The sequence below is a fragment of the Mesocricetus auratus genome, unplaced genomic scaffold (genome assembly GCF_017639785.1).
Source record: "Mesocricetus auratus isolate SY011 unplaced genomic scaffold, BCM_Maur_2.0 Super-Scaffold_100011, whole genome shotgun sequence".
NCBI classification, from domain to species: domain Eukaryota; kingdom Metazoa; phylum Chordata; class Mammalia; order Rodentia; family Cricetidae; genus Mesocricetus; species Mesocricetus auratus.
This window is the reverse complement of record NW_024429195.1, coordinates 34,305,755-34,322,393: the sequence shown is the minus strand read 5'-3', so window position 1 is coordinate 34,322,393 and position 16,639 is coordinate 34,305,755. Positions and strand designations below refer to the sequence as shown.

Below are 16,639 nucleotides of genomic sequence, written 5' to 3'. Positions count from 1 at the left end.
GGATACTTATGGGGAGGGAAGGTCCCTGCTGTATGGTGGCAGTAATTATTAGGGTTGCTGTGTGGCTGCAGGACCCATTGCTGGCAAGTTCTGATTTCTTTCTACTTTTCTTTCTTTTTTTTCAAGCCCCATTACATAATTTAACAATCATTTTGTTCCTTAGTGAGATGAAAAGAATTGAGCAGCCTTCAGCTAGAGCTGAATGGAGAAGCAGATTATAGAAATCACTGACATTGGTGCCTGCCTAGAGCTGGATTGTTTCCTACTGAATATTTGAAAGTATTTTGTCCAATCTAATTTTGAAAGGCTGAAGTTGGTGGGTTTCCACTGCTCTGCTTAGAAACTGCAATTATGTGGCCTAATAGTAGGACATTTTCTCCCAGTGACATGGGAGTTGTTGGTTCATCCCTGGGAGGTCTTGCCACTATGTCTGTGACTAGGAGAAAGGGCACAGACCTGTTTGCCTCACGTGGGGAGGTGCTCTGATCATCTGTGTCCATGTTTTTGGTCCATCTTGCTGGAATTGAAGCATGACTTTCTACACAATGGCATGTTCTTTAAAATAGAAAATGCCTCCAGAAACACAAAAGTGAATGGAACTGCACCATAAGAAGTACCCGTGCACCCCAACAGCCTGGGCAGCCTTCTAGCACTGTCTAATCCCTGTTTCCCACAGGGTCTTCTGCTTCCCCCACTCAGGCATTGAAACAAATCAGAGATATTTTTAATTCTGGCAAAATGCATATAGTATTAGATTATACCAATTTTAGCTACATCTAAATTGGCAATCCAGAGGCTTTCTGTATATTCATTGTGTTGTACAAAGCACCCCCAACTCTCTAAGTCCAAAATTATTCACATCCCACCCTGGAAAATGTATATCCATTAGGCATTCAGTGCTGCTCCACGTGCTCACTCCCAGGAAACCTCTGGATCTGCTTCCCATTGCTAGAGAGTCACTAGTGTGTCTGTTTCGTAGGAATGGAACCCCATATCCCATGTCTGTTTCATAGGAATGGAACCCCATATCCCATGTCTGTTTCATAGGAATGGAACCCCGTATCCCATGGTCACTTTTGTCTGTCCTCCTTCATTAGCATGTCTACACAATCCATCTATGTTGAATCAGTCATTCCTCCCCATGGATGAATAATAGTCTGTAGTATGAACATACCACAGTTTGTTTAATCTATTTGTTCATCTGTTGATGAAATTTTTGTTTCCAGTTTTTGTCTTCTGTAAGTAGTACTGCTATGAAGACTCTTGTGTGGGTTTTTGATGAGCATCCAGTTTCAATTCTCTGTGTATAAATCTGCAAATGAGACAACTGAGTTTTATGCTGATTTTATTTTTGGTTTGATGAGGAATCACAAAATATTTTCTAAAGTTACTGCACCCTGTAGTTATTAGCAATGTATGAGAGCTCCAGTTGATCTACACTCTATAAGTTATGCTCATCCGTGTGGGTGTTATGACATCTCATTGTGGCTTTGATTTATATTTTCTCATGACTAATGCAGTTATCAGCATCTTTTCATCCCATTACTGGTCATTCATATATTCTATATATTTAGAGAAATATCCAAGTTCTTTGCTCGTTTTCACTTCATTTCATTCATTTATTTACTTAGTTTTGAACTATTATTTCTGTTTTTGAGACAAGTTTTCACAGGCTGGCCTGGAGCTCGTTCCAATCTTCTCGCCTCCGCCTGTCGAGTGTGCACCCAACTCTTAGGCTCGTGTTTAAGCTGGATCTTTTTGTTCTGTTATAAGAGTTCTTGATACATTATGGATGCTATATCCTTATCACATATAAGCCATTTTCAATATGGGGCTGGAGAGATGTCTCAGAAGTTAAGAACACTGGCTACTCTTCCTGAGGACTCAGGTTAAATTCCCAGCACCCACATGGAAATTCACAAGTATCTCTAACTCCACCTACAGGAGGTCAGCTGCCCTCATCTGGTCTCCCTGAACATTGCTCACATGTGGTACATAGATATATTTGCTGGCAAAATACCCATATACACAAAATATAAAATGAAATTTAAAACATTTTTCCATATTATATGACTTCTCCTTTCTTAAGAGGTACAAAATAGTGACATTCTAATTCTATTATATCTCTCTTATTACCAGGTAGAATACTTGCTCTCATGAATAAATGTTTTCTACATTTTTTATTTAAGTACCAGTGTTAAAGCTATATAAGAAAGCTAGGGCAGGGCTGGAGATGACTCAGTGGGTATGAGTACTTACTGTACAGGATTAAGGACCGAGTTCAGGTCTCCAGCATTCACACAGAAACAGACTTTGAAGGCTGAAGGGTAAGGTTACAGTTAGGTTATATTCTGGGCATGAGATTGCCCTTGCAATCACAAGCACATAGTAGCCCTGACTGCCCACAGGGTGTCTGGAATGGAAAGAAATGGGGAGGAGAGAAAAGGGGAGGGAGGAACAGAGGGGTAGGAGTGCAAGTAGCAGGGAAGACAAAGGGAGAGTGGGGAGGAGATAGCAGTGCATATAAATACAGAATTAACTGTTTTATTAAAAGTTTGGGCAGCCCTGTAAAGGACCAATTGATAAAAGAGAATAAATAATAGGGGAAACAAAGTTAGGCATGGCTATGCACACCTCTAAGCCCATTGCTGAGGGGTGGGGTAGGGGGGACCCAAAGTCTGATCCTTGGGGCTTTCTGTCCCTGTGTAACAAAACCCCAGGGAGCTCCAGGTTCAGTGAGAGACCGCATCTCAAGAGAACAAGGCAAGAGCTGTGGAACATTCGCTGCCCTCCTTCCTCTCCACACATGTGCTCCTGCGGGTACTCCAGCATGTGTACGTGTGCAAGGACAGCAATGCTAGGACAACCGCCAGCGATGTCTTTGTTTTCACTTGACTTCATTATGTCACTTAGTTCCTTCCTTTCTTCTCATTGTGGCAGTCTTATTCTTTGTGAGTGGCTTTATTATTACATTCTGTGTTTCTAGGCAACACCATTGCTTTGGCGTCATTATGCGTTATATCAATTATTTGATCTCTGACTGCAGCATGTCAAGCTGACCCCTGAATCCTTGATGTGATTCTGTGGTCTTTGACTTTCAGCTCTTCCCAGTTGGAACATAGCTTATTCTATACCTCCAACTGTAAGTCAGATCAGAGCGGGCTCTGGGAACTCACCCATGAAATTCACTTCATGGGTTTTTGTTGTTGTTTTCTTTTGAGTCAGGGTCTCTTGTAGCCCGGGCTGGCCTCAAACACACTGTGTGATAGGGACTATCCTTGGACATATGATCTTCCTGCTCCATCTCCAAAACATGCAGCTTACAGGTGCTGCTGAGGATCGAACCTAGGGCTTGCGCACACTAGACAAGCATGCTGCCAACTGAGCTGCATGCTCAGCACCATTTTATGAATTTTTTTTAACAATCTACCCAGAATGTGGAGAAAAAGAAACACAGCTGCATAGTTTAATTTCTGCCTAAAGATTTTGTGCCCAGTAGGTATTTTTTTCTTTTTTTCTGTATGTGTTTGTGTGTGTGTGTGTGCGTGTACAAGTCTGTATGGTGTCTGTTTTGCATGTGTGTCGCATCATCACCCAGAATGTCTCTTAGACATTATTCATTGAGGCAGAATCTGTCAGTCAAACACAGAGCTCACTGATGTGTCTGGTCTGCTAGGCAGCTGTCTGGAGATCTCATCTCCATCTTCTGAGGCTGGACTTACAGGTGGGTCACCAAACCCATCTGCATTTCCATGGGTCCTGAAGCCAGGATCTGCACACTGCCACAGCCAGGACTGTCACCACTGAGCCATCTCCCTGAGCTCCTGGAGGTGTCTTTTAAGGACACAGTGACAGAGCTGATACTCACATGTGCACTCCACTTTGGTTCTTTCTCTCCTATAAGGTTAGGGAATGGTTACTAATTATTCTAAAGTCTTTTTAATTAGTTATAAAAAATAATGTCCTGTCTAACTAAGGGGGCTTTTGTTGAAGACTATGTAAAAGAGAAAGGATGAAATGGAGTTAGTTGCTTTTTTTTCTTTTTCTTTTTTTGGTTTTGTCGAGGCAGGGTCTCTCTGTGGCTTTGGAGGCTGTCGTGGAACTAGCTCTTGTAGACCAGGCTGGTCTTGAACTCACAGAGATCCACCCACCTCTGCCTCCCGAGTGCTGGGATTAAAGCGCCACCAACGCCCGGCTTAGTTGCTTTTTCTAACCCTGGGAATGAATGGGAGAGCCCAATTCTAGCCTCTAGTCTGAACCAATGCTTACCCTCTGCCTGTTTTATAAAGTTGCTGAGTGTTGTAATGAGTTTATATTTATAGACTGCTTGGAGCTTTTTTGATGAAAGGTGCTAAATTAGAGTTTATTGTTTATTGAATTTATTTGATGTGTCCAACCTCTTGGGAACACTTACTGGAGTTAATTAAAACCAGATAGCCCGCAATCTGACAGCTTACAGTGTCGCATCCAAACCAGTAACATAAACAGCTTGCAGTAGTGTTGTCCTAGCTTGGGACTTCCTAGAGGACCATGGTTCTTTGGACAGAGAAAGTACAGCTTCAGGTTCAAGTCACAGAGATGGTGTCTCAATTTCATCTGAGTTGTTGACCTACCCTACTTCACAAAAACAAAGAAACAAGCCTTAGAAAATGGAAAATTTCTTCATTTCTGGCTATACAATACTGGTCAAAGTAATTTCAAAAACAGTAATAATATTGGGCCAGTGAGATTACTTAGTATACTTGCCACCATGTCTGATGACCTGAGTTTGCTTTCTATGACCTACATGGCAGAAGGAGGTACTGTGTGTGTTACATATATGCATGCACAGCATACATACACATGTACACACACTATGAAAACTAAAATATCATAAACATTTTGCAGACTCTAATACACATTAATCAGGATTCTGAGATGTGACTTTTGCTCCTGCAAACTGTGACTGTCTGGGAATGCTCACTCTACGATGTCTACACATTGTCAGCAGCGCAGTCATTCATGTTGAATGTGAATTTCACTGTTATTCAAGTCCCTTGTCAAGATGGACAAAGCAATGTGGAACAACTATAAGCAAGCAAAAACAAACCTATAAAAATAATCATTACAATTTTTGAAGTTCCAAAAGTTTATGCCAAATGTCTTTCGAGTAAGAGGCCAGGAGAAACTGACTGCGGTGTATTGGATGAGAAAAGTCTATTTTAAAAAAGTCTCCAAGTTCAGTAACACTTCTTCAATCAGCAATATTAAAAGTAAGCTTTCCATGGGACTGATCAAGACCCCCTGAATCTGGGTGTCAGTGAAGAGGCCTAGGGAATCTATTGAACCTTGGGCAGCAGATCAGTACCCATCCCAAGTATACACACGGACTTTGGACTCCAATAGAACAATGTGAGGTGCACTCTCACCCAGAACTCTTGGGAAAGGGTCTAGGCCCTGCCCTATATGAAATGACACACTATGGACACCCCCATGGAGGGCCTCACCCTCCCTGGAGAAATGAGAGGATAACGGGGGGGGGGGAAGGGAGGGCACGGGAGGAAGGGAGGGAATGGGAGAGGGACCTGGAACTGACTTGTGAAGCAACCTTGATTCTTATCTAAATTTAAACTGGAAAATAAAATTAAAAAAAATAAAACCATGTTGCTTTGCTTCTTACTATTAACAAAAAAAAAAGTAAGCTTTCCTCTCCATGATTTTCATGGGGATTTAATAGAAAAGATGATGATTTAAATATTCTCTTATGATTACTGCATTTTCTTTTCAGTACTGGCATTCAGAAACAACAAACTAGAGGGCAGTACTCTTTTTAAACCCAACTTAGTGCAGCCAAGCATGACTGTAATAAATGGCTGTTTCCTTTTTTTTCTTTTGCCAGTTGGTGATGGAGTTCTGTGGTGCTGGCTCGGTCACTGATCTGATCAAGAACACGAAAGGCAACACGCTGAAAGAAGAGTGGATCGCATACATCTGCAGGGAGATCTTACGGGTAGGTGACATGGGGCCACTGCCCCCTCCCACAGCCTTCAGGTAGCACTGGATGCCTTGGGAGGTATTCCACTCCCTTCAGTATTTCTAGTGAAATGTGTAAATGTGGTATAAATGTACTTAATGGCTCTGTTCTAACAAATTTGGACATTGGTACAGATTTGTAATCCCAGCATTTGGAAGGCTAAGGCAAGAAGATTGTGAATTCAAAGCTACCTGATGTACACATAGCTGTGTTTCCCAGAAAGAAAGAAAGGTCATAAATAGACAGGTGATGAAAAGATAGATGATAGGTAGAAGGATATGTGATAGATGATAGAAGACAGACAGACAGATAAAAGATGAATAGAAGACATATGTAGATACAGATAGACAATCAATGAGTGGTTTATTTGAACAGTGATGGTGGTAACTCTGGTTTAGAGGTAGGACAGCATTAATGAACAGAGAACCATTCTAGATGGTCAAGGACATATGTACTTTCATTTGGAAGGTTAACGGTGCATGATTTCCACAGCAAAATATTTTGTTTTGATGGCGTTTCTTTTTTACAATTAGAAATTGGACTAGATCACAATGGGGAATGGATTAAGAGATACACTGGTTAGTTGTTCAAGGTGTCTATTTCATTGTAATTAATATTATAATACCTCCTCACCATATAAAGTGGCCTTAGTCATATCTGTGCATACAAGCTACTGTAAGTGCTTCTACCTTAAAAAAAATCTTTGAGGTTTAGCCTCTTAAATGATGGTTAGATATGCCTGTTTGCTAACTTTCCCACACCAATTTCATAGTCAGGCAGAGAAATAACAAAGTTGTATTTGCTCATCTCAGTTCAGGAAGAAGGCATCTGTGCACATTAAGGTCACTCAGACTAGTTTAATTTTCTCTTGATGCGAATATGGAAGCTATTATGAATCTAATAGGGAATCCTAATACATCTGTCCAATTTATGACAGTCTAATCGGGAATTCTACTACATCTGACCCACAGTCACAATTTATTCATAAGCTCTGCTGTCTTCCTCTAAGAGAGCAGAAGTTAAAATTGCATTTCACTGTGTGTCCGCAGTATGGCCTTGATAGACATATTTTTTCCTGTGGGTGGATGAACATTGGGAAAGAAGGAAGATCTAAAATGATGATGTGCAGTCATTAAAGAAGACCAGACTAAGCAGGAGACAAAGAGAAAATGAAGCGTAAATCTAGCATTGGCTATGACATGAGACAAGTCAGAAGGAAACCTCCAGAAGGAAATGAAGGACTTCTTTCCTCATGGCTATAAGGGAAATGAAGGAAAAGCTCAATACATGATAGCAATGCAACCCAGCTCAGAGATCTCTCTCTCTCTGTCTCTCTCTCTGTCTGTCTCTCTCTGTCTCTCTCTGTCTCTCTCTGTCTCTCTCTCTGTCTCTCTCTCTGTCTCTCTCTGTCTCTCTCTCTCTGTCTCTGTCTCTCTGTCTCTCTCTCTGTCTCTCTGTCTCTCTCTGTCTCTCTCTGTCTCTCTCTGTCTCTCTCTCTGTCTCTCTCTGTCTCTCTCTGTCTCTCTCTGTCTCTCTCTGTCTCTCTCTGTCTCTCTCTCTCTGTCTCTCTCTGTCTCTCTCTGTCTCTCTCTCTGTCTCTCTCTGTCTCTCTCTCTGTCTCTCTCTCTGTCTCTCTCTGTCTCTCTCTCTCTCTCTCTCTCTCTCTGAGACAGAGTTTCTCTGTTTAGCCCTGGAACCCACTCTGTAGAACAGTCTGCCCTCAAACCCAGAGATCCTCCGTCTCTGCCTCCCAAGTGCTGGGACTAAAGGTGTGCCACCTCCTCTTAGTTAAATTCTCACAATTATGAAGGTATCACTTCATTATGGCTTAATCCATAGTTTTTTTGAGCTTCTAACCAAAACTTCTCCAATTATACTAGTGGACAAGCTAGTTTTTAGAAAGTTTGTGGGCATGTAAATGGTCCAGAATAACCAAAGCCATTTTAAAGAAGAATAAAGGTACGAAGTTTATGTTCTTAACTCCCAGGATTTATTTAAGGTTGCTAAGTAACAAAACTAGGCCAGGATCAAGGGCATAAACTCAAGAGTCCCTGAACCGATCCATGTCATATAGACACCAGTACATGAGAAAGAAGAGCCTACTGTGGGGGATGCTTTTTATCACTATCCATATTGACTATAGAGTTTCATCACCTGGAGGTCCCTTGTTACAAGAATTTTCAGAGTTGACCCACTGTGCACTGCACAGACTTTTGTTCATGTGTGTGCTCTGCTATACCATCCAACCACTTTGGTCCAGGGTAAAGGGGTCCTCAGTCTTGCAAGCACTCACATTTATGTGCTGTAAAAGACGGCATTTAATGCCAATCACTGCCTAGCAAAAGCCAAACTCAACAAAACAGTGCCTCACACCACCTCCTCACATACTTTTCAAGCTGGTTCATCAACAAAGAAAATCAGATTGTGTGTGTGTGTGTGTGTGTGTGTGTGTGTGTGACTTGTGGATGTGTACATGTGTGTATGTATGCCTTATCTTTTATATAATTATTGTGGTATTTATGGATCAATTAAAAGAATAGAAAAATCATAAATAATAAAATAACAACACTTGGGTGCCTGACAGACCACATGATAGACTCCAACTAAGGAAGCAGACACTATTTCCTTCTTGTGATGTGTGTAAGCTATAAGGCTACCTCAGCTATCGTCCCTCAGTTGCTGTCCTTCATTCTTTTTAGAGACAGGGTCTTTCAATGGTCTGAAAATCAACAACTTTACTAGGCTGGGTGTCCCAGGAGCCGCCCCCATCCCCAGGGATCCACCTATTTCTGCCTCCCCAGCATTGTAAGCACTGGTATCGTGCTATGTCTTTTTGTTATCACGACATCTAATGCAGGTCCCCGGCTAAAAGACAAACACCTGACTGACCAAGCTTCTCTCCATTTTTCTTTTTTAATGTAGTCTAAAGAGAAAGCCCTCTTCTGGCCTGAAACATGTTTCATTGTGCTTAATTAAAATTGAAGATAACTTGTAAATTGAAGTACCTTCCCAAAAGTTAAATTTGGTGAAGTCAGGTTATTTTTCTATGGAAACTGTTAATGTGCCCATTGCAAGTCATCCCATATAGGCAATCTTACTTCCCACAGTGCCATATTAGCTTAAATTCCAATGGGTAGGAACCCACAGACATCATTATGCATGCAGTTTGCTGTACTGGTATCAGATCAGATATGTTTTGTTCAACATAATGTTATGTGTGTACTTCAGTTGGTACCAATAGTGACCTACAGTGTAACTCAGCAACATGGGTGTATGAAAATGAGCAAGAATAGAGTCCTAGAAGTATCTTTGGATGAGTTCAGTTTGAGGGTGACTGTTAGCATTCAAAACTGTGTTTGCACTTTTGTTCATATCCTATTAACTCTCTCACCTCTCCATCCCTCCAGGGCCTGAGTCACCTGCACCAGCACAAAGTAATTCACCGAGATATTAAAGGGCAGAACGTCTTGCTGACTGAAAATGCAGAGGTTAAACTAGGTATGGACAGCATCCCACGAGTGAGCCATGACACTGCTGGAGTCGATTGGTGTCATTTTAAAACATTAATGTAAATCTGTTACTGTGGATATGAGGGGAGTTTCCCCAGAGATGAAAGGAAAAATGTTTTGTCTATTTGCAAAGCATTTTCCCAGTTCATCCTGAGGAATGCCTTGTGTGGTAACTGGAACCCTACAGTTAAGCATTGTGTAGAATTAATGACAGGCCTCGGCGCTGTCCCATACACTTCAGTCTGTGTGTGTGTAGTTGCTGCTGTGATGAGGCGTGGATGGCTATAGGTTTTGTTTCATCAAGAATATTCATGTTTGAAAGTATTTTGAACAATCAAGTCCTGGTAACTTCCCAGAGGCTTGAGTTATTTTTAAATTTATTTTATTACTTCCTATGATTCCTGTACAAAGGGAGTTCTTGAGTTCATTTTAGGTGTACCCTGGCCTCCCCACTTCACCCTGCCAGAGTTGGTGGTAGGGAAATCCTCATCAGAAGCCGTCCTGGTTTCATCTCTGTTGCTGTCTCCTGACAAAAAGGGAAGTTAGCAATGAAGGGATCTGTCTTCCTTAGCTCACATTTCCAGTTTATAGTCTGTCACTGGGGGGAAATCTAGACAGCAAGAACATTCACATCACACTAGTCGCATCACACTCACAGCCAGGAGCAGAGAGAGTGAATGCATATGTACCCGCTTTCTCCACTTAGAGACAGCCCTGGACTGAAATCTAAAGAATGGAGCCACTCACAGTGGGCTGGGTCTTCCCACAGGCCAACCCCATTTAGACAAACTCTCAAAGAGACTCATTCCAAGGCGATTCCAGACTGAGTCAGGCTGAGAGCTAAAACTATTTTAGAGTCCTTTCACATACAAAAGAATCTGGAAATTCTCTCATTTTATTACCTAGAAGGGATTGGCTATCCGTAGAATTGCTTATTTCCAAAGAGATGTAAGCATTTGCCCTTCCCTTTTGTTAAAATATATAATTTCCTATTCTATTGGCATTTGAAGCCACACATTCATCACATGAATATTTGCTTTCAAAAACAAGAGCATACATTGTACAGGCTAAATGGCTACATCTATAGAAACTAGGTAATCTAGTCTCAGAAGAATTCCTGATGCTATTTAACAAGCACTTGTTAGGAATATAATGTATACCACATCTCTCAAGAGACACTTCCATTATCTTCTGTAAACAGGGTCATTCTGTGTTACCATCTTCAACTTTGTATTGTGGATTTGGAAAACCACACACAGAGATGGTTTGCTTATTAGTCACAGTGCTAGCCAGCGGCAGGAATGGTATGTAAACTTAGGCAGGCCGACACTAGCCCTTAGGTCTCAATGACAGTTGTGTGTTGCCCTTTGTGCCCACAAAGGCTATCTTTTACTGAACCCATACCTTTGGTCTCAATGGAGCCTTGGTATAGTCAAATACATCAATTTGTAATTTCCTCACTGTTGTATTTATTGATTTAATCATGCCATTTAAAGGTATGTATTCACAGTTAAAAATTGTAGAAGGGACCCAAATGCCCATCACCAGAGGAAAAGATAAACAAAGTGTAGACATGGAAAATTATTCAGCGTTAACAAAGAAGAACACTGTAGCATATGTCACAACCTGAGTGAACTTTGAGGGCATTGTGTTAAATGAAATAAGATGCATCCTGCTCATTTATTGGAATACTCAGTGTCCTAGAGACGGGCAGGAGGAGGAGTGAGTGAAGTGTGAGACATGGGTTTTATTGCTTAGTGGTACAGAATCTCACTGGAGGAAGAGGAAAATGCTCTGAGGGATGGAGAATGTTGGCTTTACTGTCCCAGAAAATGTGCATGAAAATGGGTTAAAATCTATCCTAATTGGATTTCTATTGCTGTAATTAAACACCATGGCCAAAAGCATCTTGGGTAAGGAAAGGGTTTATTTCAGCCTACACCTCTCAGGTCCCAGTTCATCACTGAGCAAAGTCAGAGCAGGAACTTGAGACAGGAACTAGGAGGCAGGAACTGAAACAGAAGCCATAGAGGTGTGCTGCTTACTGGCTTGCTCTGTGCTTCTTGCTCAGTTTCTTTGCTTATCTTCCCTGTGTCCAGGGATGACTCCACCCACAATGGGCTGGGCCCTCCCACATCAGCCATCTATCAAGAAAATGCCCCACAGACTTGCCTACATGCAATCTCATTGAGGAATGCACATCCATTTTATTTTCACATCCAACCTTAGGTTCTAACTTATTCAATTGTCTTTTCTTCCTTAGTGGACTTCGGAGTGAGTGCCCAACTTGACAGAACAGTGGGCAGGAGGAACACATTCATTGGGACCCCCTACTGGATGGCACCAGAAGTGATTGCCTGTGATGAGAACCCCGATGCCACATATGATTTCAAGGTATGATTTCTTCGTTGTGCTGTGAATCCGTATCTGACCCCTAGTCCTCAATTTTGCAAGGGACAATTCTCACAGGCATTTGTGTTTGTGATTTATGTGACACAAAGAGAACTAAAAAACATTATTTGGATCTAGGATTGTAAGACACTCAAGTAAGAATTGCTTAGTGAATTCACCCATGATATTTGACTGCCCATTTACAAAATGATATTGAAATTTTTTCCTTTGCTTTTAAATTTACTCTTCTATCTTATTCTTGGGAAATAGCTAAGGTTTATGTTTTGGATTATAGTTTAATTTTGGCAAGTATATATTTTATTACCCCTTTTCATTTACTAATTCTTTTGGTTCATTTTTTACTGATACATAAAAACATTCCAACTATACATATGAAAGGAGTTCCATGTAATACTTTTATATGTGCCCACATGTACAATGTTTAAATCAGGATAAATAAATTTATCTGTTAAAGCATCAAATAAAAAGTTTCAGAGGGCCTGAAGTGATAGCTCAGTTGGTAAAGTACCTGCCTCAAAGGCATGAAGACCCAAGTCACTCTTCCAGAGTCCACATAAAAATCTGGGGAGGATCCAGGCCTTCCTGGCAAGTTCCAAGCCAGTGACTGACCCAAGAATCAAGGCTACTAAAACATGATACCTAAGATTGGCCTGACCTCTCCATGCATAGCACACAGGTGCAGACATACATACACCTACACACACTTGCTCACTCACAAACATTTGAGAATCCTTCTAGCTTTTTGAAATGGGCAGCACTATTGTAATTACAACTACCTACTACACAATAGCACACAGGAACTCCATGCTCCTATCCATCTAGAACACAGCACATGCTAAGCCAAAATATGAATATTGGGGGCACCTTCTTGTAGTTACAAGACATCAGGTTACTCATTTCCACAGTGCTAACCTTAGATACTCCACAGTGCTAACGTTAGTTTCTTCTCTGGACGAGAATGAAATGGGATGTAGATGCATGCTTTAGTTTTCTTCTAGTGTGACATGGCATTTCACAGAAATCTGATGTATCCCTTGTTTATTATAGACAAAGTTCAAGCCACATCAGTAGGCTGCTCCTGAGCTCCCTTTTCCTGTAGCCAATGATGCAACAGGAGTCACAGTTATAAGCCCCTGGAGAGCTACAGTGTCTGACGACATTGCTTTTGTATACGTCCCTGTTAAGACAAAGTAAAACTGTGAACAACGAGAGCTAGAGCAACTCAGAGTGCTCAGGCTGGACGCTAGGCAGACACTGTGTGGACAATGCCGTCCTGTCTGGCGTTGGTTTGGCAGTTGAAGAACTTTTCCTGAAGACTAGTGACCACCTCTCAATATCCTACAAAGGGGGAAACTGGGGGCAGGTCTTCACGGGTGCAGGCCCAGTTGGTGATATTCTCTGAACTTTAACTTGAACATGGGCATCCCAACTCTTTGTTCAACTCTCTATAATCACTTGTCCCTCCCTGGGAAGAAGAGTCTAATGTGTCTTTGTTGTTTATTATATAGATTGATTTGCCTTTTAAAATGGCTGTGTTTTTGAAAAGTAAGTTAAATCAGCATCCTGAGGGCTCTTTGGAAAGAATCATCAGGGCTCTTCGTTACCACAATCTGGTCTTAGGGAACATTACTGTGCCTCGATATAAACCTCATAGTTTGCATACAAAGAGTATATTTGAGGAATTTCTCTGTTAAAGCTCACTTCTCTACCTTTGGTTATATTGAAATCAGGTTACAGCAATGCACACAGCTCAGTCTTTGAGACCCAGTGTCTCTGAGCACTGATGAAATTATTCACTCTTTTTAGGGAAATGTAAGCTTGACGGTCTTGAAAACATAGTAATCGACTCCTTCCTTCGAAGTTTGTCCCTCTAACGACCTGACAGCAGTCTGTCTGAGAGCAGCTGCCACGTTAAAAATTAATCCCCTGCCAAAATAAATGTCATTTATTTAAACTGCTAATGATCAGCACACTTAAGAAGTTCCATTTGCAAATCTGCCAGAGAATCCACTACGAGATATATATCCCAGATGAGACATGCATATTTTAACTGGCTGTAAGCAATTCTTCAAATTGTAGTTGTACATAACAAGTGTTAACTAGTCTACATCTGTGACATCGATAATTTGAGCCACTTCAAAAACATACCCAGAGAAAGCTGGAGCGGTGGCTCAGAGGTTCAATGTACTTGTTACTCTTGCAGACAATCTGAGGCTAGAATCCCAGCACTGACGTGGTCCATAACTCTGGTTCCAGGTGTCTGATGCTCTCTTCTGACCTCCAAGGGCACCATGCACATGCATGGTACACAGGCACATAGGCAACAAAATACCCAAGCACAGAAAATAAATAAATCTAAGTTTTAAAATGAGACAAATTATACCAAGAAGAACCAGACTGTCTAGACTTCCGTCCCTGTCCTATTCTCTTAAGTATCGGGGTGGGCTACGTTATGTGCCGTGTGTTTTCTTTGTAGCATCAACAAAACCCTTGTAGCTGACTTGTTTTTAGGAGAGTAACTAGAATAGCTTTTCCTTTTTGGCCAACCCAAAGCTTGTAATGAAGTTTAATCTTGAGCTTCTTTCTCAGAATATTGCTAAGAAATATTGTCTAGAACTGATGTGATTTTTAAAGTAAAAAATACTTTAAACCCCCATATTTAAAAAGAAATAGCTCTCACAGAGAAAACAGGTTCAACTGTGTCAGTCATTAAGACTACAGTGTGAACTTGTTCATCAAGATTTCATGCGTGTGAGTTGTTCACAAGGAAGAAAGCTCCATGCCTGGGGTATGAAAGCTACTGTTCACCAGCCATGGGTGAAGCAGCGTGTCTGAACTGTGGGTAGAGAACACAACACAAAGCAGGAAGAAATCTTGCTAATCGTAGAAGATTAATTTTGACTACTCCATGGTTTTACTCTGACCCAGAAAAGATGGTGATCTTTGAAGCTTGTCTGGCACTGTATCTTACCATGTTCTCTGCTCTGTGTGCCCTGTAATGTGGCCTGTCACCAAGGGACAACTTGACAACATGCTGACTTTGAAGCTCTTTAAAAATCTTTATTCAGTCACTCTGTGTATGCTTAACTGAGCTTGCATTGTGTGGTGCCTGCCTGCGTGCATGCGTGAGTGCGTGTGTGTGATCAGCTGAGCTTTCTCTGCATAAACCATTTCCTACCGGAGACCTGTAAAGCTTGAGGATTTGCTCTGCATAGGGAATAGTCCATTTGAGCCAACAGGAGTCCCAGCCTCAGCAATGACATCAAAATGTTGGGCTCTCATAAGATTAAATGTATGCTTCCAGGATTTCAAGGTGGTGTGTATTGAATAAAAGACACTTTGAACAGCATTGAATTCTGTAAACTTCACAAAGAAAGCCCTGGCTTTAAAATGAAGGTGAGATGGAAAAAAACACAGTTTGGTTTTGTTGTGTGATTTATCATTTATTATTATTGATTATTGGTTGATTTATTTTGAGATGCTTGTAAAGACTGGTAAAAGTTTCTATTTTTTCATTTCCCTTTCTAAAGATTGCTTTTTCATGGTGTATATGCACAGGTATTTGGGTATGTGCACATGACAGAAGATACTGTCACACCCCTTGGAGCTAGAGTTACAGGTGGTTGTGAGCTACCCAATGTGGGTGCTGAGAACTGAACCCAGGTCTTCTAAAGAGCAGTCAGACTCATAACCACTGGGCCTACTAAGCCATCTCTCCAAGCCCAGGAGTTTCTTATGAAAGTGAAAGTAACTGACTGTCCTAAGGGGCTCTGTGGGAAAGGACTCTGAGGAGATGCAGCTTCAGTGCAGTCTGGGTTTGTGTGGAATCTGATGTGTGCAGGGAGGAGCTCACAGAATGAGAGGAGGAAAAGCTGCATTGGGTTTGCCTGGTGTGCTGGCTTTCCTCCTGGGGGCCCTTCCGTTCTTGTTTTCAGAAATTCTGTCAAAACACTTCAAGCGAAAGGAAACGTTTCATTCCCTGGTAAGTATGCAGGGCAATAATGAAAGCTTTCCCATTTAATAATAAGCATTCAAACGATTGAAATTAATAAAGCTGTTCAAAATTCCTAGGCTGGTTAAACTGGTATTTTAAAAACTTACTGTGAATTATATTTCAGTAGGATGGCATCTGACAGGCGTTTTATAGTCCTAAGTATTGCCTTAACAGAGATACCCACTAAAGAAAGTTCTGTGTGGCCGAGCCCATAGTCATTGGAATCTGACAGAGTAAAGACCTAATTCTCTATCTAGTGGAATGCTATGCCCCACTAGAGCAATGAGGCATTAGAGTAGCATGTATTTGGTACTCAAATGTGAATATAGTCTCATTCCCACTCACATGTAGAAATACTACACACACACACACACACACACACACGCACACACTCACACGCGTCGTACACACATATATTAACACAGATGTACATGCACATGTATGCATATACATGCACATACACAATGATGGGGCAGTCTGCAAATAGCCTGGAAATGGTTTGAGCGCTTGGCCTCCAAGCACGTAGATGATGCATTCTCAATTCTTGTTTTGTGTGTCTTTCTGTCCTATTTTGATGTTTTCGCATCAGTGGAATTTTCTCTTATAATTAGGTCTAGTGGGTCCCTTCCTTTGGGCCTAACTTTTGCTGACACTGTGTGTCATTCACCTATACTGTAGTAAGAGACTTGTCCCACATAAGTGGCAGCTCTG

General features: G+C 41.4%; 1 protein-coding gene across 6 annotated transcripts in view; it reads left to right on the top strand.

The window, feature by feature from the left end:
* Tnik (TRAF2 and NCK interacting kinase) overlaps nt 1-16,639 on the top strand; it is a 386,642-nt gene that overhangs the window by 255,708 nt on the left and 114,295 nt on the right. For all 6 annotated transcript variants that reach the window (XM_040754595.1, XM_040754593.1, XM_040754589.1 and 3 more), the window contains exons 5-7: nt 5,879-5,989; nt 9,421-9,511; nt 11,786-11,916. In XM_040754595.1, the coding sequence (XP_040610529.1) occupies nt 5,879-5,989; nt 9,421-9,511; nt 11,786-11,916 (333 nt within the window). The remainder of the gene's footprint in view (nt 1-5,878; nt 5,990-9,420; nt 9,512-11,785; nt 11,917-16,639) is intronic.